The 26654-nt window shown below is 32.7% G+C and overlaps 3 protein-coding genes across 3 annotated transcripts; 2 read left to right on the top strand and 1 right to left on the bottom strand.

The window, feature by feature from the left end:
* Nucleotides 1-3477: 3477 nt before the first annotated feature.
* LOC129919394 (uncharacterized) lies at nucleotides 3478-4706 on the top strand. Its single transcript, XM_056000255.1, has 3 exons — nucleotides 3478-3495; nucleotides 3552-3732; nucleotides 3799-4706. Exons 1-3 carry the CDS (start codon nucleotides 3478-3480, stop codon nucleotides 4704-4706), a joined length of 1107 nt encoding a protein of 368 aa, XP_055856230.1.
* Nucleotides 4707-9510: 4804 nt separating this feature from the next.
* Nucleotides 9511-18698, top strand: LOC129919759 (COMM domain-containing protein 4). The gene is made up of 4 exons (XM_056000786.1): nucleotides 9511-9606; nucleotides 17840-17980; nucleotides 18046-18277; nucleotides 18389-18698. The coding sequence occupies exons 1-4, from the start codon at nucleotides 9604-9606 to the stop codon at nucleotides 18622-18624; spliced, it is 612 nt and encodes a 203-aa protein (XP_055856761.1). The 5' UTR covers nucleotides 9511-9603; the 3' UTR covers nucleotides 18625-18698.
* Nucleotides 13034-16312, bottom strand: LOC129919761 (leucokinin). The gene is made up of 2 exons (XM_056000790.1): nucleotides 16220-16312; nucleotides 13034-13674 (listed from the first exon to the last, which is right to left on the bottom strand). The coding sequence occupies exon 2, from the start codon at nucleotides 13668-13670 to the stop codon at nucleotides 13170-13172; it is 501 nt and encodes a 166-aa protein (XP_055856765.1). The 5' UTR covers nucleotides 13671-13674; nucleotides 16220-16312; the 3' UTR covers nucleotides 13034-13169.
* Nucleotides 18699-26654: the final 7956 nt, after the last annotated feature.

Raw genomic sequence — 26654 nt, 5'->3', positions numbered from 1 at the left:
ATAGGTGTTCTTTTTTAAAGATAATTTTTGTTTTTTGTTTTTGACCAAAAGTTAAAAAAAAAGATTAAAGATTAATAGTGTAGCTGTGGCTGTAGCTTGTAGCGCAAGTTTGAAGAATTCTCAACTTTTTGATCAGCTGCCGCCAACTTTTGTAGGGTTTTCCCTCAGTAAAATTTTAACAGTACTACAAACTACAGCCACAGCTACACCATTGTATTGAGCCAGTTAAGAGGGCTTAAACTTTAAACATATGTTGGTATAGATGTGTCTAACAAAATAAAAGATGGTTTATTTGTTTGCTTTATAACGTGGACCACACTAAGCTACATACATGCGTTTTAATTCATCTAATGGCCTTCCTAGAATGAGCTAAGTATAAAATACCAAATTGTGATTAATACCTACATTTTTTTTGTTAAAAAAGGTTTTTCTAACCTCATATAGATAGTGATTATTTTAGGATCTAGGGCTAGGGCACACAACAGATCCTAATTTCCTGAAATGATACTCTGATAGCTACTCTTAACTTATGACGAGATGGTTCCAAAAAAACTCTATTATTATTAAAATGCAAAGATAAACTTATTTCTAAACTGTTCAACACAACACTTGCATTCAATTTTTAAAAAAAGTTCATTGGTGTTGCATTAAAATTGGTGTTGCATTTTGATGCACTCTTAGCATATCCGATGCAACACGAATGCACTTTTGTTAAAAATTAAATGCAAGTGTTGTGTTGAACTTTTTTGACCTTACACAGAGAAAAATAGACCACATAAAATAGAACAAAAACAATAAGATTTCTCTATGGTTTTCATCCAAGAAGGAAACCTTATTAAAACAATCGGGTTTTCCTTATTGTTTTAAAATCTGCAAAAAAATAAAAAAAAACATGACTAGGCTGGGAATCGAACTGGAGACTTCAAATCATTAGTCGCCCACCTTACCACCTGAACCAACCTGCCATGAAAATATTGATCGCGATTTTTGTTCTAGTGCTAAGTTGCAAAAAAATCAACTTTTCAGTCAAATTTTAATAAGATTTTCTCTATAAAAATAATAAGAAATCTCCTTAAAAAAACCTTATTAATCGTTGATTTTAATAAGATTTCCTTATGAAATGTATGGACGGTAAAACAATATGGCAATCTGTTAGTTTTTAGCGGGTCATATTTTTCTCTGTGTAAGTGCATTTGATGCACTCTTACCAATTTTAATGCAACACCAATGTACTTTTATTAAAAGTTGAATGTAAGTGTTGTGTTGAACTTTTTTGATATTAAATGCATTTGATGCACTTTTACCAAGTTTGATGCAACACAAATGCACTTTTCTTAAAAATTGGATGTAAGTGTTGTGTTGAACTTTCTTGGTATTAAATGCATTTGATGCACTTTTACCAATTTTGATGCAACACCAATGCACTTTTGTTAAAAATAAGATGCAAATCTTTGGTATTGAACTTTTTTGACCTGAAGTCCTTGTGATGCACTTTTACCATTTCTGATGCATTTAAGTGCATTTAATGGTGTCTTAACATTTTTCCTTCCATTATTGATGGAACTTAATTGCATTACAGTTCCAAACTGCAGAAACCTCTTACAAATCGAATTTGTAGGCAATTTTGCACTTTGCCCTTTTGCACTGTATTTTGCTTTGATAAAAAAAACAAAGGACCTTTGACATTCCTAAAAAAATTCTATAAATAGCTGAGAAAAAATAATATTTTTCATTTGCAAATTGATATTGAATGCGAACAGACGAATTAAATAGCTCCTGCAAAACGTTCTATATCTTCATAATGCAACATATAAAAAATGTAAGAAAAATATATTTGCATTTATGAATATTTGTAATATTAGGATTTCATGATAGTTTTTTCAAAATCAACGTATTGGTGCCAGACCAGGGCTGAATGTTAGCCAAAACATAATTCAGCAAAATAATTTGGTTAGGAATTTTCTTTTTTTATTTATATAAATTATTTATTATTTATTTTTTGACTAAAGGCACCAATTGTTGTGCCAACGTTCATTCCGAATGAAAATTCAATGACTTGGTCCAACTTGATACCAAGAATGCCAGTCTTCGTAGGTTTTTTTTGAAGAATTGTTTGATGTCATTTTGATAACTTTTTTCTTTTATTTTAGTCCAACCTTGGATTGGCATTCTTGCAACCTAGGATTATATCGACCAGGACCACACATATTCGGTTTTCGGTGTGTATTTTTTGAGACTTTTTTATTTGAGACTTTTCTGACTAATAAAATTTTTCATTGATTGATTGATTTTTTTTTTTTTTGTATTTTCAGGAGTGGAATTTATTACTGAATATGTTAGGAATGAAGCTTTTTAGATTGAGGCGATGGCTTCTTTTTCATAGGGATAGGATGTTAGATGGTCTTTTTTACAGATGGAGATTTTTAAATTTAACCTTTACATTTGGCTATCAGCTGGATGATAATATTGGTTGGATGGTTCAATTCATTTTTATTAACTTTAGTTTATTTCTTTTATTTAATTGATGATTTTAACCATTCATTCCGATATCGTGTTTAATATTATTTCTTCTTTTTTCTAGGATTCTTTTTGAAAATAAAGTTTTATCTTTTTAGCGTTTTATTTAGCAACAAAAAACTGTCTTTCATTACGCTATCTATAAAAGGATGGCATTTCATAATTTTATTATTCACTTTTGGAGTTTTCAGAGGCACTGCTTTAGTTTAATGGAAAAATTAAATATTCCAAAGGTTTAAGTAAATGGAAGATAGATAAGTATATACAATGTACATAAACTATTAGACAATACATCTTATTTTGGCGCAATACCATTTCTCAAAAAGTGAGTGTTTGTACCTAAAGTAAGGACAAATGACATGAATTGAATATAATACACAAAAACATGAGACCGAACTCTTTTTTGAGAACTTTAGATCTCAAGTAGTGAGTTCAATCTCAGAGGGATGAGATCGATCTCACAAAAAAGAGATCCATGATCTCATGGAGCTCGTTTTCATATACAAAAATTTGATAAAACACTTGATAACATGAGATCGGTCTCACAAATTGTTAAGCATGGTAGGTATTTCTTTAACTCACTTCCTTTAAACGCGTCAAAATATATCTATTATGTAATTTCAGGCAAATTATGTTGCAAAAAAAATCTTTTGATGTAAAAAGTGTATAACTATGTGATTGTTGAAGCCTAACCAAGAACCAACCCAACTTAACCAACCCTACAACTAGACATCCGGGACAACCTTGTCAGCAGATTTGTTAAATTAAGTTTATGCATGTATTAAATGTATTTATATTTTATAACTTTAGCCGTTTTTTATTTTGACCAATGATCTGTATAGATCAGCGAACAATAATAAAACAATCTGGATCATTACAAAATTTGTTTTCTCTGTTGTGGTAGTTGATATGCAGTTACTGTCAAAAAAAAAATAAAAAAAAAAAACAAAACAAAAAAACATGGAGATGATTGCAGATGTGAGTTTATTTAACAAATACATTAGCCAATTGTCTTTTATTATTTTATATTTTAGTTTTTTTTTGAAAGCGATGAGGAATCCTATCAAAGTTCATCAGAATTTTCAATATTTGAAGAGAGCAGAGATTTCAAGCATACAACCATCATAGATTTTGAAGACACAATTGCTGGCTACAGTGATTGTGATTTCAAAAGGCACTTCCGACTCCAGCGAACAACAGCCCAAGTACTTATAGGTATTCAATTATAGATATAAAAGATCCTGTAGAAGTTTGATTTAATATGTATGTACAATTTTCTAGACCGCTATGTACTGTCTGAAAGGTTTAATACAACAATCCGGAGAGGACTGCCAAAAACTTCAGCCGAAAAAGAAATTTACATCTTTTTATGGTACATGGCTAATACCAATACATTTAGGGAAATATCGAATTTGTTTGGTATGTCAATATCTACGGCATGGAGTGTGATTAACAGAGTGTCTGAATGGCTGATTTCCATCGGCCATGAATATGTTAGTTGGCCAAATACATATGAGGCATTACAGAACGCAAGGTTAATGGAAGAAAAAACAAGGATTCCCGGAATCCTTGGATGCATCGATGGCTCTCACATTAAGATCCGAGCTCCAGTTGCCGATAAGGAGAGCTATTTCAACAGAAAGCGCTACTACAGCATTTCTCTACAGGGCGTAGTCGATGCTAAAAAAAAATTTATTAACATCTTCTGTGGGGAACCCGGAAGCCTGCATGACGGTCGTGTTTTGAGAAAATCCGATCTATTCAGAGATGCCTTCGATGATGTAAATTCACTTTTTCCAAACAAAATGTTTTTACTCGGAGACTCTGCGTATCCCTCACTCGAATGGTTAGTTCCTCCGTTTAGGGACAATGGAGCAATGACAAATGTACAAAGGAGATTCAACGATCTCCATTCTTCTGGACGTGTCATTGTTGAACACGCATTTGGTCTCCTCAAAACACGCTTTAGACGATTGCTGCATTTTACGGAGCAAAGAAAAATCAATATTGTGGTTAACTTGGTTGTCTGTGGATGTATTCTGCACAACATGTGTACCGATTTTAATGATGAAATTGAATTTGAGCCTGAGAATGTTCCACCAGCTGAAATCGAAGACGCGGTTCAGGGCAGGAGCAACAGACGAGAGCAAATACTACAGGACCTGATTTCTAGAAACATAATACATTAATCATTCATCCATAATCCGAATATGTACTTTCTAGAAATTATTTCGTGAAATATTTCTATATCTCATTCTTCTCATTTAAAAAGATAAGAAATAAAAAAGTTCAAAACAAAATTGTTTATAATTTTTTTATTTCAACCATTTTAAGTTTGGAACAAGAAGATATCAAAAAACCCAGCATTGACTAAAAAACAGATATATGTATGTCTTGAAAGGGCATCAATAAACAAAAAAAAAACATGCATGTTATCACTGAAACCCTGGTCCTAAAAAGATTTTTTATAGGTTTTTGTGACCTTCATTAATAGGTTTCAAATCATCTTAATAGGAATCGGGGTTCAGTCAGGACGTGCATGCTCTTATAAGTTTTATTAAAAAAATACAAGAGCCCAAAAAAAGAAAAACATCCTTATTTTGACTGAACCTCGAGTCCTGGAAAAATGTTATTTAGTTTTTTGTAAACTGCATTAAAAACAGCTTTCAAAAAGGTATAAAACATCTTTCTAGGACACGGGGTTCAGCCAGGACGTGCATGCGTTTTTGGTTTTATTTATTTTTCGTGCATTTTCTTGTATTTTTTATTTAATAAAACCCAATGGGCCCTACTAATAATCAAATTTACCGCTCACATTTATCTGAATTCTACATATTTCACCATACCAAAAACCAATTTAATATTCAGTTTAAAGGTTAACGCTCGGTTAAATTTTATAGTCGAGTTTCCAAACAATAAAATTTAACCGAGCGCTTGCCTTTAAACTGGCTGTTAAATTGGTTTTTGATACGGTGAAATATGTAGAATTCAGACAAATGTGAGCGTTAAATTTGATTATTGATTAATTTATTGGAAATGGTTGGCATATAGAATCCACACAACGTGATATACCCCAATGTGTTTTGACCACATTTCTTTAATGAAAGCTGTGTTTTTAGTCCATGATCAAAAAAATCATTCAGTGGATTATGGTAGAGTCATCTTTCTATTACAATACATGTGGAAATCAAATTGATTACTTAAGGATAGACTTTTTGGAATTTCTAATAGATTTTCAGTTTTTCACAATCGACAGTGAGTTCTTTGGCGGCAACCTATCCCCAAGTCGCGGTTGATTGGTTCGTAGTTCAAGTACATAGACCCATTTCGATGTATGGTAGACGAAGACGAGCAAAAAATCATTTCGTTCCACCTGAATTTTTCACTTGCACAACGCTTCAGTCTTGAAATCCTTTGACTCGATGAATTATTAACAAATGGAATTAAAACTGGGGCCATTCTTTACCCTGAAAAAGAAGTTGTTCAAAATATAATACAACTAACTTCATAACCTCTTCATACCTCTTTTTTCTCAAATCTCTTTCTGCACTTGTACTGTACATCCTTTCTGCCAAGTTCCCTATAACGACTATTGTCATTGCTGGCGCACTTAATTCACTGGTGTGTGGTATAGCTACTTATTCAGAATTATTATTTTTTTTTTTACTTGAACAATATTGTTTCTCGTTCTTCGAAAACAACATCATTCTCATCCGCAAGACGCTCGTTACTTGATTGTAGCTCAGTAAGTTGTGACTGTACATCTGGCTGAAGTTCTTCAATCGTTGAACAATACGTCTCCTAATAAATTTAAACATTCAAATTTATATTTATGTATCGTTAGTTAGCTGTCTACAAAATACTAACCGGAATTATTTTATCCTGCAACAGGCTACTGACATTTCATAGAAAGATGGATTCTTGTAACGCACCATCATTTTAATTTACTTGTGTCGGAGATGAAGAAAATAAACCAAAATTATAACTTTTATTAGAAGGCAGAAAATCTTAATGATGCTTATCAGCATCGAAGACGAATCGAGCAATATATATCTGCTCCCGCCTGCCTTGTTCGTTTTTGTGGAGATAGATTTGCCAATATCATCTATGTCTCTTAGTTTTGCGGCAGTCTAGTACAATAGCCAACAACAGCTGCGTCATTAATATCATTTTTTTTTAAATATCCTTGTACGTACGAGTTTAAAAAATAATATTTTTTCTTATGTTCGCAATCTGAGATTATAATTTTGAAATTTTAAATATGTGCAGGTACTGTGGTAAAGGGGTATTTTTTTGAAATATCATTATATGTTAAATTCTGAAAACAATAAAAACAAAAAATTCGGTTTTTCCATTTACAGAAACATGACTGAATTTCCTTTATATTTGAAACAAAAACAAATTGATTTGATTGATTGATTGATTTCGATTCCTTTTATTAAGTAATAAATAAAATAATTATTCACATACCAACTACATAAACTAAATAAAAATAAATCACATAGTACTTGGTTATCTAAATGATAAATATTAATAAATATTAAAGTAATGAAGAAAAAAAATAAAATAAAATAAAAAAAAAGTTTAATTCAATTGTGTTTATCCTTGAATGATTATTACGATTATTTAAAAATGATTATTTACATATTTAAAAAAGAGATTTTGATTTTATCGGCTGTTTTAAGAAAGTAGTTACTCGTTATTATTTGATACATACTGTTTTTTGAAATATTTCTTAAAAAGATTTTCTTTTCTAAGATATCTTTCTTCACGGGCCTTTTCAGATTCTTGGAGAATCTGAACTTTTTTTGCCACGTATTCCTTGAGAATTGCATTCCTTTCTTCTCCCAATGTTGGTTTTTTTGATGTCCTTTTTTTTGCAGTTGTTGTTGTCATTCTAGCTGGCGCTGCTGCTCCAACTACTCGTTGTGCTTTTGATGAAGTTTGAACTGTTTCTTGTGAACTTTCTGGAACTGTTCCTGCTGCCAACTCTTCGTCCCAGTCCTTTGTTGATTCTTCTGTTGCATCCACTGAACGTGACTCAATCTCTATGATGTCGTCGGGGTCAATCAATTCAGCTACTTGACGTTTGAGGTCCAGGCATTCATCCAACAATTCTTGAACTATAAAAAACAAATATATGATTATTGACACAGTTCATGGTCTTATTTCAAAATTATAATTGCATACCATAGCTCTCACTACTTATAGAAGTTTTAGCCACTTCTTCTGTGGGAAGAGCTTTTATTGGCTTCCCTGCCAAGTTCATTGAGTGTTTATTTTTAATTTCTGGACGGCTCCCGAAAATTTCATCTAGTTTATCCTCGAATGGGGCTTTGCTATACCCCTCTCCTGTCTGCCGGTTGTTATCTTTTGATGATTTGTATGCCCGCAATAAATTTTTAAGCTTCACTTCCAGCATTGTTGCTGTTGTGTACTCGGTCTATAATAAAAAGTGACATCAAACATAGTGTTGAAATGATAAATATATTTATTTACCAGGACATTCTGTTCTAGCAGGTCCTCCAAAACATTTTGCATAGCATATTTTTTTTTGCGTGGATGAGTGAATTCTAATTTTCTTCTTGCATATGCTTCCAGAAAAGCAGTGGTTTCTGCAGCATTCCAGGTTCTTCTTGGGCTAAAATGAAAAATATATTAATTTTTATGAAAAATATATTAGTTTTTATGAAAAATTTCAATGAAAATCTAAATTTACATTTTGATCTCAGACATTTTTGCACCGTTATGATACTTCATGTACAGTTTGAAAGCAAAGCGTCGTCGGAGTTGCCATTCGAACAGCAAGAAGTAGTACCAACATTCATGAATAAAATATGGAACACAGTGCCACAGGGCGTAGAGTAGGAGAACCAAAATTTGGATCACGAATCGTGATTCTGATAAAAAGCAAGATCTCATGTTGTTGTTGTAATAGATGTTAATTAATGATCTATATGGATCAATTGCGATAATAAAAAACGGCTGTTATTGTATAATGTTAGGCGCCCTTTGTTCCAACTAAATATAAATATAATTATACTCTATTAAATTAATATATTCTATTAAAACCACTTACCTATATCTACATATTTCTTAACTTGAAATTAGCACAGTCTGCTGGTGCTGGTGGTGATGCTGGTGGAGTACCTCGTAAACGTATGCATGTAAATAAACGCTGTTATTTGTAAACTATAAACAGGACAAACAAAATGCATTTTTATTTTGAAATTGTTATTTTAACTTAAGAAAATATTAAAACAGATAGGTATTTCTTCTATTTATTTATTTAAACATTTTTTTTTTACTGAATTCAGCTTTATTTTCAACAAAAATCAAATCCAAAGAAATTCTGGTTCAATTTTAGTAAAAATGTTCTAGCAGCAAACAGAATTGCCAGATTCAAACACTTTGGATTATTGCAAAAATCAAAAACACATTACATACTTTTTTACGATCTATTACGGTGTTTTTTGTTTTCTTTGGATTCCCCCAGCATGTACTGTTAAAAAGTTTAGACTAATTTAACTTAAAGGATGTGACATATAAAAAAACATGTGACGTACAAAAAGTAGCTTCCGGAATCCGAAAGTTGAATGGCAAAAAAAAAATTATTGCAGCGAGTACATGAACCTTCTTCGTTTAATTACCACCGTTTTCATTCTACGATATATGATTAGAATCATAAAATTTCAGAAAAGTAGTTATTTTGTTTATATTTTCCTTTGTTTTTTTTTTTTTTTTAATTTCGGTTTGATTGATTTTTTTTCATACAAAATTAATTAAGTGGAGAAAATTGAAAAAAAAAAAACGAAGAGAACATGGCAAATTGTGTTATACACAAGGTTTAGTTCACACTATAACATATAACAGCTAATCGTATCTAATTCATGAACCATTGGGAAACTGTCTTCACTACTATAAATCTACCTTGCCGACACAAATTATGAGAAGTGTCAAAAACACATTTTTGTTTTATTCTGGCTACTCGCTACTGAGCTACAGACTCTGCAATCGAATTGTTTTTTGTTTGTAAATTTGTAGATTTCTTCAACTTCTTGTGTTTTGTTTATAAAAACCCCGAAAATGGTAAGTAATTTTGCATAAAACTAATAAATTATATATTTTACAAAGCACCACACATAATCAAATGAAATAAATTCATAATAATTCGTTTTTAAGAGGAAAATTTCCACATCCAATTAATTGATTGATATTGATATTTGGAGTGTAAAATGCACTGCCACCTTCTTCCTTTTGTGTGTTGCACACTTCAAATTGTTGGATTCGCCGGGTTGACCTCAGAAATCGGCGCTCGGCAAGCCACCTGGTTTCGTATTGCCATTTCCATTTCTGAGGACAACTAAACGCTGGTGTTTTTGCATTTGCTTGCCCCAGGAGTTTTTAGGAATACCTTTAGTCTTACTTCTGCACTGCAACCTGTAAGATATACTCTGTCCCCATTTAAGCTAGCTAAGTTGGTTCTTCAAGTTACAGCTCCTCCTCTAACTTAGTTCCTTTCAGAAAATTGAGTAGGTATTTGGGGTATTTTCATAGAGTGTACATCATTGTTCCTCTTATTGGACTCTTGGTTTTGTTATTGATTTTGTTCTTCTTGGTTTTCCTGCTTTTGTTCTGTGTCTTGGTCTATATCTTGATTTAATTTGATTGCAAGTTAAATGATATTTCATTTACAGTCAACTCCCTCTTGGTCGAATTTCTATCTAACTCGAAGTTTAAGCCAATAGATCCCACTAACTCGAACCGATTTTCGTGTCCCATGAGAGTTCGAGTTGGAGGGAGTCAACTGTATTTGAACTATCTTGGTTTTTGCTGAACTTATTTGAATTTTCAATAAATAGGACGTTTTTGAATAAAACTATCTTATTTTCTTCCTTAACATCAACTCTGTACCTTTCATCACCATCATACCCGACCAGGGCCCCTGCTATGTAACTTTATTACTGGCGATAAACGTTTTTCAACGTCTCTAAAATTCATTATCTTCCATAAATAAAGCAAAATTTCTTTCAAATTCAGAATTTATCAATTAATAAATTATGATCTGGAATAAATTTTCTTTTATTTTGATGAGATTTAATGGATTTTAAATTCATTCAAATATTTTATCGCCAGTGATAAAAGTTACAAAACATGGGCACAGGTACCATTTTTGAGTTTTTACTATTTGTATCCATCTTTCTTTGTGTTTGATCAGATACCTTTGCATAAGACTAAGAATCTATTATTCGCAAATGCTTTATTGTTGGTTTTTTTCCGAACCAGAGGAAATGGCTGTATTGGAAATTGCAGTCCACATCTCTTCTGGAAATTTTGCTTCATTGTTGCAATACTCAAACGTTCTTGCCATTTCAACCACAGTTCTATTCTCACATTCGCTTGCTGCACCTTTCTGCTGATGTGTGTATGGCGCTGTAAATCTTTACGTTATCTTAAAAGAATTCAGTATTAGGCCTCGTATTCCATAATTAGGCCAGAATTACTAGTTTAATAAGAATTATGGAATACGATGTCGATCCATTTGGGAGGCGAATTTGAAGTTTTGTATTATTGTTTTCGCTTTCGACCGTATCGTTTTACCTTCCCATGGATTTACGACACCTTTTTATTGGCGGATTATTCGTTTCGACCGACGAAAACTATTTTTCTGGTATTTTAATTAAAATACATATTAAATACACTTTCAGTTGTTTATTTTTGTAAACATAATGTACATATGTTAACCCTTTGCTTCCTAGTGGTTTCACCATGAAACCACCTATTAATTATTTTTTATAGCAATAACCAAAATTTGAAAATTATTGCATGAGCTATTGCATTATGAAGAGTACGACCAACAAAAAATTTAATATCTGTATAGAAGTTAAAATTTAGTCAAAAAAATGCAGGATTTGTGAGGGTTTTCTCAATTTTTCAAGTAGCCTTAAGCTTAGAGCTATAAAATTAAATAACGGGAAAGAGAATGATTATAATGGTTCTTCAATCTATGGAATATGTAAACATGTTTTTCATCAGAAAATTGGTTTTTCCAATCTAAATTGTACACGCATTTGTAGCTTTTAGTTTTTTTTTTACTAACAAATGGACTTCAACTTTTGTACTCTCAGCTCAAAACATTCCTTATACAATGTAATTACTAGTTCAATCATTATTTTTTCGTTTTTGGTGTGTATTAAGAAAATTCTCAAGATTTTTGTAATTTTTCGTGAAAAACATTTAAAAAGAAAAGTTATTCCGGGAACAAAAGGTTAACATCGCAAATTATTAATAAATAGTTATATTTTTACAAATTAAAGACACAAAATAAAAACATTTCCTTGTTTGATGTGGCATTTCTATGGTGTTTTTTTTTTTCCTTCAACATGTACATATGTCTTTATGTTTTTAACTTTCTGAGCACAAAAATTACAATTGAGTACATTTAAAATGTATACATTTTATTTTATTTCGGATCTAAAGAAAAGAGTCCGTGCTTCCACAGACATTACAGAACAAATTTAATGAAACCAGCTGTCATTTGGCTGGAAAATTGGAAATATTCGCTTTCGAATTCCATAATTAAGATATTCGAAGCTAGTCGAAAGGGAGATATCGAATCTTCAACGATCGACTTCGTATTCCATAATCAGGCCACTGGTAGCAATCTATGTGTTTGAATCATTGTTGTATTAGTGGATTGCAACTCCCCAACATGTGATCTGGTGTTTCTTCTTGTTCATTACAGAATCTACATGGTGCACTATTTACTACTTCTACTTTCCAGTGGCTCGTAAAAAGACCAGTGATTTATCCTGAGGTTGTTATTTCATACTTAGATTGATACATGATTAGAAACGCTCTTGGTTGTAGTTCGCGAGAAGCATTTTGATAGTTCAAGTTCTGCCCAGTTTTGTGCTCTCCTGGCTTCCTCGTCTTTTTTTATTTTATTTTTAATAATATTTTCTCCTATTCCGCAATATTGTGAGGGTCCCATTTAAGAGGAAGTTGCTCCCGCTTTAGCTAAAGAATCCGTTTCGCTCGTTAGTTTTTTTATACACCAATACTAGCTTCGAGTTGATTTCGTAGGTCTAAAGTGTTTTTAGGGCAGCTTAACTATCAAACATAATGGCAATGTTTTTGTTTCGGTGATTTAGTTCGAGGTTTGTTTCTGCGCATTTTACCATGGCATTTACTTCAGCCTAAAAGATACTTGGGGATTGACTCATTGTTATGGAGAGCTTGGTACTAGGCCCAAATACGCCTGCACGTGTATCCCGCTGTTCTCAACCCGTCTGTATTTTTTTGATACTAGATAGTTGATCAATCCACCTACCCAATCTTTTTTACTTCTGAGGTGTATTTTGTAGTTTTTCACAAAGTAAGTTGTAACCATGGCTTCTCTTGGAAAGTCAAGAAAGTTTTTTTCTGGGGATCTCTTTCTCTGTTGCCTATTCATTTTTCACATCCCTGCACTTTCAATGTTAAACAAAAAATAATTATTTCTTTTTTACGCATTTTCAAAGCGGTTCATTTTATTGCATTAATAACAAACATGAAAAATAAAAACAAAAATCTTGGAATGTAAAATCATCCACATCCATTGTCAAATATGTACACGAGATTTCTCTTAGTTTCTTTGTTTTTTTTTTTTTTTATATAAAATATGGTTTATCCGAAGTTTTCTCATCCAACAAACGATTGGTCAAATCGGTGTTGGATGATTGCTGTGGCAAAGAGGCTCTCTTGCCACCCCACGAATGGAAACGTTGTTTCTTCCCCAAAACCATCGAGTCTCGTTTGTCTTCTTGTCTCTGGTATCTTGTACGGCATCTGTCTACGACAGCATCATGGACGACATTCACAAAGTCTACATCATTGAACTGAGCCATGAGCAACTTGAAAAATGCCCATATTTCACCGCGTTCTTTTGGCGGCTGGTAGCCATGTAGAATGTCACGACTGTTGTCAGGATGATAGGAATCACAAACATCTTCGAAACTGATAATGGCCTGTAGAATGAATTTGCGATATTTGGCAAGTTGTTCTTCACACACGTTGCATTCGTATGCAGTGGTTTCGGCTGCATGCGTCACATGGGTGGCATAGCAAATGGCCAGAACTATGAGGAGAGTCAATAATTTTGTAGAAACCATTGAACTGCAAAGAAGAAAAAAATAAAAAAAAAAAATAGATACAAACTTAGTTAATTGAAAATGTTCAACGAAGATATTCATTTTAAAATTTGTTACAAAAGTAATAACAAAAAACTAAAAAAGTAGAAGTCAATCATTAATTTTTAACACAACACGCTTTGTAGTAGCAAAACTGAGTTACTAACACTTAACAAATCCTTTGATCTGTAAATAGCTGATGTACAGAAAAGGAGGAGACCTACACTTTATGACTAGTCTTTCGATTAAAATGAAATGCATGAGAACAAGCAAAAAGGATATTAAGAAATAAGAGTAATACTTAGTAGAGTGCGTAGAAGTTAATAAAATGCATGACTATTTGCTCATATTTGCTAATAAAATAAAAAATGACGGAGATGAGTAAACATGTCTTAAAGAACTTCCTATACAGTTTTGAACTGCGAACAAAGTATTCCATTTGCTATATTCCATAAAGATTAAGTAATTGACAATTAACCGTTAACGAGAAACAAAGAGTCACATACAAATAAAAAGTGATACCTTGATCATTTGTTTTTCAGGTATGAATTTTTATTTCTTACCACACCATATCTTCCATCTCCCTATCCCTCCTGAGTAGTCTTCCCATTACCAGGCTCTAAGAACCTGATGCATAGGTAAAACAGTCTTTGAGTTGATAACCTATATTTCTATCTTAACTGTTTGACATATGTTAACGATAATATCTCTGTTAAGCCTAGTACACTGGTGATGCGAAACGAAATTTTTTGTCGGTCTCCACCAAGACAACAAAATGCTTGCGAAATCTGGACGGAAAAATATTCACAAATTACAAAACATGAATAATAAAAAAAAAGCAAACACGCGTCTCAGAAAGGCATTCAATGACAAAATAAACAACAAAAACAAATGAAAAAACTCAATTGTCATTTTTCCGCACACAATTAATGTCCCCGACAATTGTTTGTGTGCGAAAAAGAAGTGGATACTTTTCAAATTCGCTGTGTCGAACACCGTACTGCATCAACGAAAAGTTGAAGGAAATTTTCCGTTTACGATTTCGTTGGAATTTTTTGTTTCGCATCAGCAGCGTACTAGGCTTTAATACTAATGGTAGACACTTCGTTAAGGTTTTAATTTTTGAAAAATGTTATCCTATGTTTAAAAAACACAAGTTCACAAGGTTTTTGGTGGATTTTTTGAATTTTCTAACGGGAAGTGATAGGATATTTCGGATTCGAGCTTAGCACATAAAAAACCTATAATAAAGTATAGTTATTGTCGGCACAAAAAAAATTAAATTTGGTAGACCAGTGTAATAGGTGTTTAAGAGGCGTGGGATAGTTATTTAATTTAAAGAAAAGCCTTCATCTTAAAGTAGGTACATACTTCTGAAGCCAGTCGTGAATCCATACAATTTTTATATGATAAATGCATTATAATTTTGAATCTAAGCATAAGAAGCATGTAACAATTTTTCGTATTTTTTTTTTGTTAATTAGTTTCCTAGTATATTCCAAATTAGAGGATGCCAAGTGTGTTTCAGGAAGAATATGCTTGCTTTTGACCAATTATCATACTTTCGACTTTAACTATCTTCTTGATGAATATATTAAACTAAAGTTATTTTTTTTTTAAATTGTAGTGCAAGGTTTTTTAGATTGTTTAAAGTTTTCAAAATTTGAAAATTTCGTTTAGGTACGTGAAGAAAACCAAAGCGTTTCATAAATTTTGTTTTATTAATACCAACTGAGGAAATGCTAAAGTAAATGTCCAAGCATACAATCAGAAAATTCTTCTCAGACTTGTGCTTGAGGAAATATTTACTTGAGTGACAACTATGACTATCGACCCTAACTGAAAATCGCTGTTATCAATAAATAAGGCACATTTTAAATTTATTTCTTAAAAAAGAAGCGATATGAATGAAGGAAAAAAATGTAATAGTTGCAATAATTTGATTATTAAAAGATTATTAAAAAAGTACTGTTACTTCGTAGTTAATTTTATCATCAAAATATTTTTTTTTTTTTAATTATTTTGCAGCTTGTAATAATTACTAGGTTCAGTGATCTGAGGAAGCTAAGCAATCGCAATAAATTTTCGATTTTGCCTGTTAAAAACTAAGCAAAAAGAATTTCGGATTTGTTCCAAGTCTCAAAAAATCTGAACTGACTAAATTTATTTTATAAGTTAGCGACAGTGGTAGCAAATCACTGGTGTCGAAAATTCCCATATTCCTCATTTTCACACAAGTTACCATAATTTTCAATACAGAAATCGAAGATTGTTCTTCATATGTACCACAACATTTTTTATACTTCAAAAGATTTTTTTTTTTCGTATTATCGGCTTAACACTATGCACTAATTATTCTGAGTAACTATTCATGGGAGTGTACTATTGTACATGGTTTTGATTTTTTGAATGTTACCTTTAAAACTATTCATATTGAACACTCATTTATCACGAAATCCGTTTCTTATGAATATTTGAAAACTTCCTATGCACTGCACTTTTAAAAGTTAAAATTTTTAATATCTCAATACCTGAATATATAAATCCGCTTTTTTTTGTGTCTCAAAGAATCCAAGAATAACTCCACTGACCAAATTCACTTGTTGATTCACGAAATACTAAGAAACAACTGCGATTATTTCACTTGAAATTCTTTACTTTTATACTCTAAACTCACTTCATTCATCCAAAAAACACCCACCTCGTCTTACCTCCTCTCAGGATAGTATAATAATGGTATGTAGGTTTTAAAAATTGCCTCTTGTTTTTAAAGATTGGCGTTTATAAAGTGAAATTACGCGACACAAATGTCGTTCATAATAATTTTAATTTTTTCCGTTTCACTTGAATTAATTAATTATTACTTCTAATTCGTTTCACACACAACTCGTTTTTGAACTTGTATTATTACTGCTTCTTACCTCTGCTAGCAGCGCTTATAATATTTGCTTAAGGCACTCTCATTCTATCTCTCTGGTATAAAACATTAGCGCAAATAATGAAGCAACAGCTAACTTCCAAGTACAACTAATGTACCTATCTCTACCTATCTATCTACTATGTGTCTAATATTCAGTATTCAGGATGTGTTGTAAAGTAACGAAAAAAATAAATAATAGGATAAAGGGAGTCGACTTTATGATGGTTGATAATAAATTTGAATGTTAAAATGGATTGATGGTTAGGTGGAAGGAATGTTTGTTTGTTTGTTTATTTATTTCTTATAAAGACACTCTTATAAGTCCATGTTGTGATGTAATGTGGGTGTAGGATGGCAAATGTATCCTTTAATTTTTGTCAATTACCACGTCTTTGTACTTCAATTACTTGTAGATGTCACTGTCATAGGGTAAATTAACTTGGAATGGTTTGTTGCAAGGAAATAGGACAATGGGTTTATCATTTTTTTCGTTACCAAAAACTTCTCCTTATTAATTCATAAACGAAATTTCAAAATGCTAAAAAACTGATACCTTGGTTGAGACTGCTTGACCAATAATATTTCTTTGTCTTTTAGAAACACTCATTTGGTTCCTGCTATTTAACTAGTAACAAAATGATTTTTTGTTCTTTTCACAAATTTTTGAATAGCTTGTTTCTTTACCTTTCGAAAGCCCTTCTAAAAAAGCTTGATTTGTCTGTAAAAGCTCAAATAGTCGACCCACCATAAAAAAGAACATAGGGTAAACATTGCTTAGGCCAAGTCCTTGCCTTTATTTCTGTTTGTTTTTTTCATACATTATCCTCATAGAATAAATAGCATTACAGCTACTTATGCAAAAAGCCAACCCTTTGAGACTTAAACGTGGTTGCTGGTTTATTTAGAAATTATTCTTCTTCTTCCTAGTTTCTTCGTAGAACAGAGCCAGTTACATAGTAAAATTGTTCGCTACAAGTACAAATATAATTTTTTAAGGATGATGTTTGTAATTAAATTATTGACTCAGTAGCAGTTCCGCTCCTTCTGATGCTATTAAACGAATTGAGTTATGTTCAGCAGCAGTAGCAGGCATTTAACGCGGTGAACTCAAGTGTGATTTTCTAAATGTTAATCGCGAAATGCTTCTTCAATTTGATTTAACAATGACGTCAAGTCTTAAATTTATTAATTCTATTTTCTTGTTATTGTTTTAAATACATTTTTTGTATAGAAATTTCGATTCTGTGGTGATGGCGATTGTCCAGACTGGATATTAGCCGAAATTATATCAACACTCTCGGTGTTGGATTCTAAAAAATTCATGGACTTGGCTTCGATTGTGGCTAAAAAAATTATTGGTGAACCATTTGAGGTAAATTTATTTGAAATAAACAAATAAGAAATATCCCTTTCATACATTCTTTGTTCTCATTTTAGGAATCTGGTGTACGTTCTATCACATCGACCTTAGAAGATGATGGTAAATCAGCTGTAGCTTGTATAAATTACTTACTTATAAGTGCAGCTAGGCATAGTACGGATGGAACTGTGTTTAATGAAGAACTGCAGCAGTTGGGTCTTCCGAAAGATCATGCAGCTGTTATGTGCCGGGTTCTGTCAGACTATTCAGCACCTATTCGAAAGAAGCTTATGGGTCTTTCACTCAAAAGTATACAATTATTTATCTTGGTTTTGGTATACATATATTTATACAGTATCCCTTATCAAATCATATTTTATAAAAAATTTTAGAACTAATTCTTATTTAATTTTATTTTAGTTAATGAACTTGGTTCGGTGAGTTTCAATAAACCAGATAACACAATTGACTGTGTTCAACTTGAACTAGAAGTTCTGCAGGAACTTAATGGTGCTGGCTTGCCAATGGATGTTATTCATAAAGTTAATATCGATTCAGCAAATCTAAGAGCTTTATTGAAGGATATGAAAGAAGCTCGAGAAATTATACGAGAATATGATTTCGAAGGAAAATATTACAAAGATAATATGTGCTAGTAAAATAAGTATACAATTAAGACGAAGTAATATAGTCAAGACTAAGACGAAGATTCAAGCAATCAAGAATTAATGTAAGGTTTGCTTAGTGTATAATAAGCATTTAGTTAAATATTATAATAATAAATATTCATTAAATTATATTTAAGAAAAAAGAAGAAAGCATCAAGAAATTATGTTTAAGAAAAAAGAAGAAAGCATCAAGAAATTTTTAGAATTACATCGGAATTTGAAAACAAATGAAAACCATGTTAAGAACGAAGAATTTGTGATGGCGCAGCAAATTGCAAAGTAAGTTGATTAAAAAAAAAAAAACATTTTTAATGTATCGAATTGGAAACATCTTTTTCTTGAATTGAATAGTTTTTTGTAGGCCAATTATTTGTATTAGTAAAAAAACACTTTTTACCTATTGTCTCTGATTTTTCTAAATTATGGACACGACAAAGCAGATCACAGCTTTATTTGTTATTCCAATTCTTATTCGTTTAATATTCGAACATAAACCATAATGCACCTGTTAGAGCCACTGACTTACATTGGCATGCTTGAATGACTTAGCTCGTCGTTGGGGAGGGTTCTTGTAAGTTAGTGAAACTCAAGAATAACAAATTATTAAATACTCATGCCAGGACTGGACAAGGACATTCATATACATCCTTTACTTTCTAAAATATTAATGTTATAACGGACGGACATTGTTAGACATTGGCTGGTATATAGATGTTGAATACCGAGTACATTGATCCCACCCTGCGTTATGCCTTGGTAACACTGATACTCATATTTTGTGCTACCCCTGACTAATCATTTTTGACTCACCTCGCTTAACCTATCGACACCCCATCAATCCCCAAATAAAATAATTTAAATCTTCATATTAAATTTCATAAATTTTATTATACTAATTCAAGACATTTTGCTATCATTAAACTAAACCGTTAAAGAAAATAATTGAAGGTTGTAACCAACCATAAGAAACTATTAAGACAATGAAACCACAATTGGTTGCAGATATAATTTGTAATTAGGATATTAAGGATAATTATTTAATATTATTGAAAATTGAATAATAGTATTAAGATATGTATTGAAAAGGAATTAAAAGTAATAATGGATATATTTGTTGCGAGTTTTAAAATATAACAAATTAATTAAAAGACACTTACATGACTCCTCGATGATGTGCGCACAAAATCCAGGTCCTGTTGAGCTTGATTTAAATTTAATTAAAAGTTCTCACAACAAACACAACAATTATGATTAGTAAGATAAAGTATTAAAATTCAAGTAACAAAATTAGTAAAATAGATAATTAGATAAAATTAGTAATTAAACAAAAGTAGGAAAATTGGAAATTTTAAGTTAAAGTATTTAAATTAGTCAATTATCAACTATAACAAAGGCAAAGTTTAATGTTTCTCGAATTGAACAGGAAACCGGCACTATTTTATGTTCACAATACCAGATTTAATATTATAAATCTTGGAAGAATTTTTTTTTTTTTTTTTTATTTCCAGATTGCGTTAGCAACTCTTTTCTCAAAGTATTGGCTCTGATTTTGTAACACGCAGTTTTAAAACGATTGTATTTAGTTCTAGGATTATTTCTCATTTAATAAATTAGCCGATTCACATCAAGGATATCGGATACTGCGTCTGTCGCAATTCTTATTTTTTTGAGAATCCCGTAGACCAAATGGACGGATAATGCTCCTTGGAGCCGCTTCTAAAAAGTCTTCCCTTTTCTTTATTCCTCTCAATTTTAGATTTTTTTTAGGAAAGCTACAGAAAGAATTTCTTTTATAGAAATTATGAATCGAAAATAATTCGTATCTTACCTTTATTTTGAAGATTTTATTTATAAAGAAGATTTTTTTCTTCTAGAAAATTCTATTTCTTATTCTTTGAAAGTATTTAAATTTTTTTAAATGACTGCCACGTTTGAGAATTATTCGAAAAATGAAAATTTTCCATGTCGAATTTATTAAAATGAAACCTACGCCTACTTGATTTTTTTATTTTATTTTGTTTGTATTTTTTTTTTCAAGTGCAGCAGCAACAGGTGTTTTTTTTTACGATTTTGTTTTAATTTTTACAAAGAAATGAAATCCCATTCACAACAAACCTTCTTTGTTTGTGACTTTAGGGAAGCAAACAAAAAGGAAAAGGAATGGGTATTGTGAAATTAACGTGTGGCTCGACCCACGAATAGCCGGGCGAAATTTAAGTTAAGGTTTAATATCTTTCGCGTGAAATTTACCTATATATTCGCCATTTAACTTTTCTAATTCGTATAGGCAATTTCCAACTCTTTTTCGAACTCTACATTTGAGAAATTTATGACAAAATTTAGCATTACGGGCTTCAACAAAACTGCTTTGTTGGAAATTCCTTCTGTAAACCTCTTGTCCAACTCTGAATTCAATAGGCTTTGACCTTGTATTATACGTTTTGGCCGATCGCAAATGGGCTGCATCTAAATTTTTTGAAATGTTGTCGCGTATTTTAACAAGTCTATCTGAATTAGTAATGACATTAATAGAAGGTTCTCTTATACATTCCAGGTCATTTAATATACCATATGCGGATGCATGTTGGATCATATTTTGACCAAAAGTAGCAAAGTAGGGAGAACATTTTATAGCGTTGTGATAATCACTTCTTAGTATAGCCGTAATTTGTGAGAGATATTTATCCCATTTGGTGTGATCGCGTCCAATAAAACATCTTAATTTTGCAATAATTTCTCTATTAGCTCTTTCAGATACATTGGCTTGAGGAGAATATAAAGCTGTTGTAACATGTTGAATGCCGAATGTATTCAGAAAAGCAGCGAAGTCTTTGGATATGAATTGACGACCGTTATCACTGTGCAAATATTGTGGCACACCTACGAAATTGAAAACCTCGGATTGCAGATATTTAATAACATTTACGGAAGTGGCTTTCTTCATTGCTTTGAGGAAAAGAAATTTAGAGAAATGATCGATGACGATAAAGATAACCGAATTGCCATCTTTAGTCCTAGGATATGGACCAAGGAAATCCACATAAAGCCTTTGGAACGGACGTTCCGTTTTAATTTGGTTTCCCATTGTCGGTCGAAGAACCTTGCACGAAGCTTTTACTCCTTTACACATGTCGCAAGAATCTATGTACTCTCTTACTTCATTAGCCATACCTGGCCAGAAATATTTTTGCCGAATGCGGAAAAGCGTTTTGGCATGCCCGCCATGACATGCAGTTGCGGAATTATGCGCATTTTCAATGACATCTCTAGTCAAGTTTTTCGGAATCCAAAGCATCCATAAGCTATCTTCCTCGTCAATTTTGCCCTCTCTAAATTTAGTTCTTTTATAAATGAAGTTTTCAGATACACATAAATCCGGCAGCATATCACTATTGGCCTTGATTTTTTCTCGTAGATCGACGTACTCTTTACTCTCAAACTCTGGAGAGTTCAAATCAATTTCTTTCGGTATGTCATCGAGACTAAGTTCTTCCATGTCTGCTCTCGAAAGGGTATCAGGCACCACATTGAGAGATCCTTTCCGATGCTCGATTTTGAAAACAAAAGCTTGCAGCTTCAAGCTCCACCGAGCTAATCTACCATCTAAATCCTTAAGTGACATCAGCCACTTAAGGCTTGCATGATCGGTTATAACTCGGAAAGGTAATCCCTCAATGTAGGGCCTAAACCTTTTCAGACAAATCACAGCAGCAAAACACTCTAGTTCTGTCACCGTGTAATTTCGTTGTGACTTATTCAATTTCTTGGAAACGAAAGCGATTGGCCTCTCTCGACCCTCATCGTCTAACTGAAATAAGACTCCGCCAACGCCAACACTAGATGCATCACATTGAATTGTAAATTCTTTTGTGAAGTCTGGTTGTACGAGTACTGGAGCTGAACTGAGTGCCGCCTTCAGTTTATTAAAACCTTCTATTGCAGCTGGAGTTAACTCAAATTTCTTGCCTTTCCTTAGACAGTCCGTGAGCGGCCCTGATAGATCCGCAAAATTAGCAATAAATTGCCGGTACCAACCAGCCATACCGAGAAATCGTCGGACCTGGCGGTCGGATTTAGGTAAAGGGAAGTCAGTCACTGCCTCCACTTTAGACGGATCTGTTTTCAGGCATCCATGTCCTACAATATACCCTAAATACTTTATCTCGGTTTGGCAGAATTTACTTTTCTCTATGTTGATGGTCAGCCCAGCATCTCTAAGGCACTTTGAAACCTCTGAAAGTACTTCCAAGTGTTTTTCGAAACTTTCCGAGCAAACAAGAAGATCATCAACATAGATAAAAACAGATTCGCGTAATCGTGATGGTATGACTTTATCCATAAGGGCACTTAGAGTCTGCGACGCATCGCACAACCCGAATGGCATAACGTTGAATTGCATTAGGGGCATTCCTGGAACTGCAAAGGCTGTTTTTTTGTTTATCGCTTTCCTTTAATGGAATTTGCCAGTACGCATTTTTCAAATCAATCCCAGAGATAAAGTGAGTATCTTTGACTCTACTTAACAAACCATTCATATTAGTCAGAGGATAAGCACTCTTTCTAGATTTACTGTTTAACTTTCTGTAATCTACACAGAATCTCACTTTACCTCCTTTATTCACAAGAACAATCGGACTGGACCATGGACTATCACTTGGCTCTATAACCTTCAATTTTAACATTTCCTCGATTTCCTTGTATGCCTGTTGTTGTCTCGGTGGTGAAAGAGGATAATATTTAGATTTAATAGGAGCCGCATCACCAGTATCAATCGAATGAGTGATTAAGTGCGTGCGACCTAACCCATGTTTTGTAAATGAAGGAAAACTTTCTACAACTTTGTCGAGTTCATATTTTTGAAATGGGTTTAGCTTATGGAAATTCGTTGATGTCGAAGCAGAATTATCAATGCAAATTTCAGATATAATGTTCGGGGCAATTTGGAAATCTTTCCAGAAATTAATACCTAAATAGACTTTTTGCTGCAAAGACGGTACAACATAAAATAAAATATCTTTGGATACTCCATTGAATGTTACAGGAAGTTCACAAAACCCAACAACTTTCTGTTTTGCACCATCAGCAGTGTTTAAAGAAGATTTGATTTCCGTGATTTTGAAATTATTGCGTTCTATGAATTGGAGACTTTCCTTTCCGAGAGCACTTACTGATGCTCCGGAATCAAGAAGAGATAATATTGTCTCTGTACCGAGTTGAATATTAATAAATGGTCGTACTTCAGTGTTCGTGCAGATTGTTGTTGATTCAATTGTTAAACGATGACTTTTGCGCTTCTTAAATCGTTCGCGAGCTTTCAAAATCTGTTTGGAGGGTTCAGAATTGAAAATTCTCCTACGCACCTTGTCATAGTTCAACTTTCTTTGATGTAAATTAGTATGAAATGCGATTTCGTCCGATGGTGAATTCGTGGGAGGAATTCTTTTTAAAACTGTAATATTTGTATTAGGGAGATTGGAAGACCTATGGTCATCGCAACCCGTAATTTTTATCGTTGGCTCGGGAAAGTTGGGAATGAGCGAGTGTTCCCGGCAACCTTCTCGCCCAACAATCGGTTTCCCACCAAATGCCTTTTGCATGTGACTGTCGTCACATTTTTCGCACCGCATTTGTAACAAAAGAGGTTGCGTTGTTCTACGGGACATTCAAAAAATGAATGTCCAATAGCATCGCAGTTCCAGCATTGGTATTTGGAAGTATCGACTTTCCGTTCATGGCTGAATGCATCTACATTAGGATCATTATCATTATTTTCTACCACATTTTCACACTCTGTTTCTTCAATTTCATTTATATTTGGTTTAGGTCTATGAGCAGTCGAATTCCCTTGACGCAATAAATGCTTTTCAGCACGTCTTGCGATTTCACGAAGTTTTTGTAAATCGATATCATCATAAGCAAATAACAAGAAACCTAATGTTTCCTTTGCGTTACTTTTAATTAGTTCTATGAGTTTTTTGTCACCCATAGGTTCTTTCAAACGAGAATTCATCGTTACTAAAGCTGTGAAGAAGTCATCAAAAGCCTCCTTTTGACCTTGTCGGCGTTCGAGCATTCGTACGAGTTTGTCATGATCGTTTTCGACGTGACTGAACTCACGTATTAACGCTTCCTTAAATGATTCATAAGAAATGTTCTGATTTTGTCTTTGTTTTGAGAAAAGCCAAAACCATCTTTCAGCTTTATCTTCTAAAAGGAGATGAAAGAATGATAATAAGTGACTCCACGAACATTGAGAGCGTTCTTTTAAGGTTTCTACCTTGAATATGAAGTCATGGACGCTTCCAACACCGTTGTAACATATTTTCCATTTTTCGATGTTACAACTTTGATCATGTCTGGCAATGGAAGGTAACGTAAGTGGATTTGCCAATGGTGATGTTTCAGGAAAACCTCTAAAATTCGGAGAAGAAAAGGAGAAATTATCCTCCCTTGTTTGATTTCGATTAGCGCTTTGTCTAATCGCTTCAACCTGATCGGTTATATTATCTTTAAAACATTTGAACTCGTTCATGACTGTTTGCTGATTACAAATTATAGTTTGTTGAAGATCTGATATTAATTTATTAATGTCATTTGAATCTAAACTTTTCGATTTAGTTTGGGTATCAGAAGGTTCGGTCATGTTTTGGATTTTGGGTGGTTGAAACAATAGAGAGGTGGCTCCTGATGCGTCGGTCAAATTATCCGTTTGGTTCGGTTGTAATACTGAATCCGATAACTGAACAACAGGAATTTCTTTTGGCGAATGAATTACCTTTGGTATCGCACCAGTATTCTTTGAAGTGGTAATTTTTTCGTTATTATGAGAACTATCATTTAAACTTGCAAGATTTTTCTTTGCAGAATTATTCTTTTTATCAGAACGTTGCATTGTGTAACTAATTTTATGAATTTGTCTTCTGTTCTTCTATTTGAGACTGGGGACGTCCTGGGTGTCGTAAAGGGGTGAAGCGAGTTATTTTACCAATGTCTTAACAATATTTAATTTTCAATTTTAAAAATTTGATTATAGCTACTTTAATACGACTGTTTCGTACTAAAGGACTTATAATCTTAAAACAATAATCTTTAGTTATTTTATTTTGTCGCTATGCATAAACAGCTTGGGCTGTTAACTACAGACTAACAATACTAAAACAACCTGCGCTAACAAAAGGGAAAATTATGAATATTACATGCATAAATTCTTCTGACTGGATCTAAAGAGTTTGACTATGTTATGGAAATCGACAAATGACTATTCATGGCAACTCGTTATCAAATCGATTAATAAACGGGACTCATGAATGTAAAAAGTTTCTACTAAAAGCTAATACGTTGGGCGCCATATTTGTTATTCCAATTCTTATTCGTTTAATATTCGAACATAAACCATAATGCACCTGTTAGAGCCACTGACTTACATTGGCATGCTTGAATGACTTAGCTCGTCGTTGGGGAGGGTTCTTGTAAGTTAGTGAAACTCAAGAATAACAAATTATTAAATACTCATGCCAGGACTGGACAAGGACATTCATATACATCCTTTACTTTCTAAAATATTAATGTTATAACGGACGGACATTGTTAGACATTGGCTGGTATATAGATGTTGAATACCGAGTACATTGATCCCACCCTGCGTTATGCCTTGGTAACACTGATACTCATATTTTGTGCTACCCCTGACTAATCATTTTCGACTCACCTCGCTTAACCTATCGACACCCCATCAATCCCCAAATAAAATAATTTAAATCTTCATATTAAATTTCATAAATTTTATTATACTAATTCAAGACATTTTGCTATCATTAAACTAAACCGTTAAAGAAAATAATTGAAGGTTGTAACCAACCATAAGAAACTATTAAGACAATGAAACCACAATTGGTTGCAGATATAATTTGTAATTAGGATATTAAGGATAATTATTTAATATTATTGAAAATTGAATAATAGTATTAAGATATGTATTGAAAAGGAATTAAAAGTAATAATGGATATATTTGTTGCGA

Source organism: Episyrphus balteatus, chromosome 4 (genome assembly GCF_945859705.1).
Source record: "Episyrphus balteatus chromosome 4, idEpiBalt1.1, whole genome shotgun sequence".
Lineage (NCBI taxonomy): Eukaryota > Metazoa > Arthropoda > Insecta > Diptera > Syrphidae > Episyrphus > Episyrphus balteatus.
Note: the sequence above shows the minus strand (reverse complement) of the source record. Positions and strands in the feature narration are given on the sequence as shown.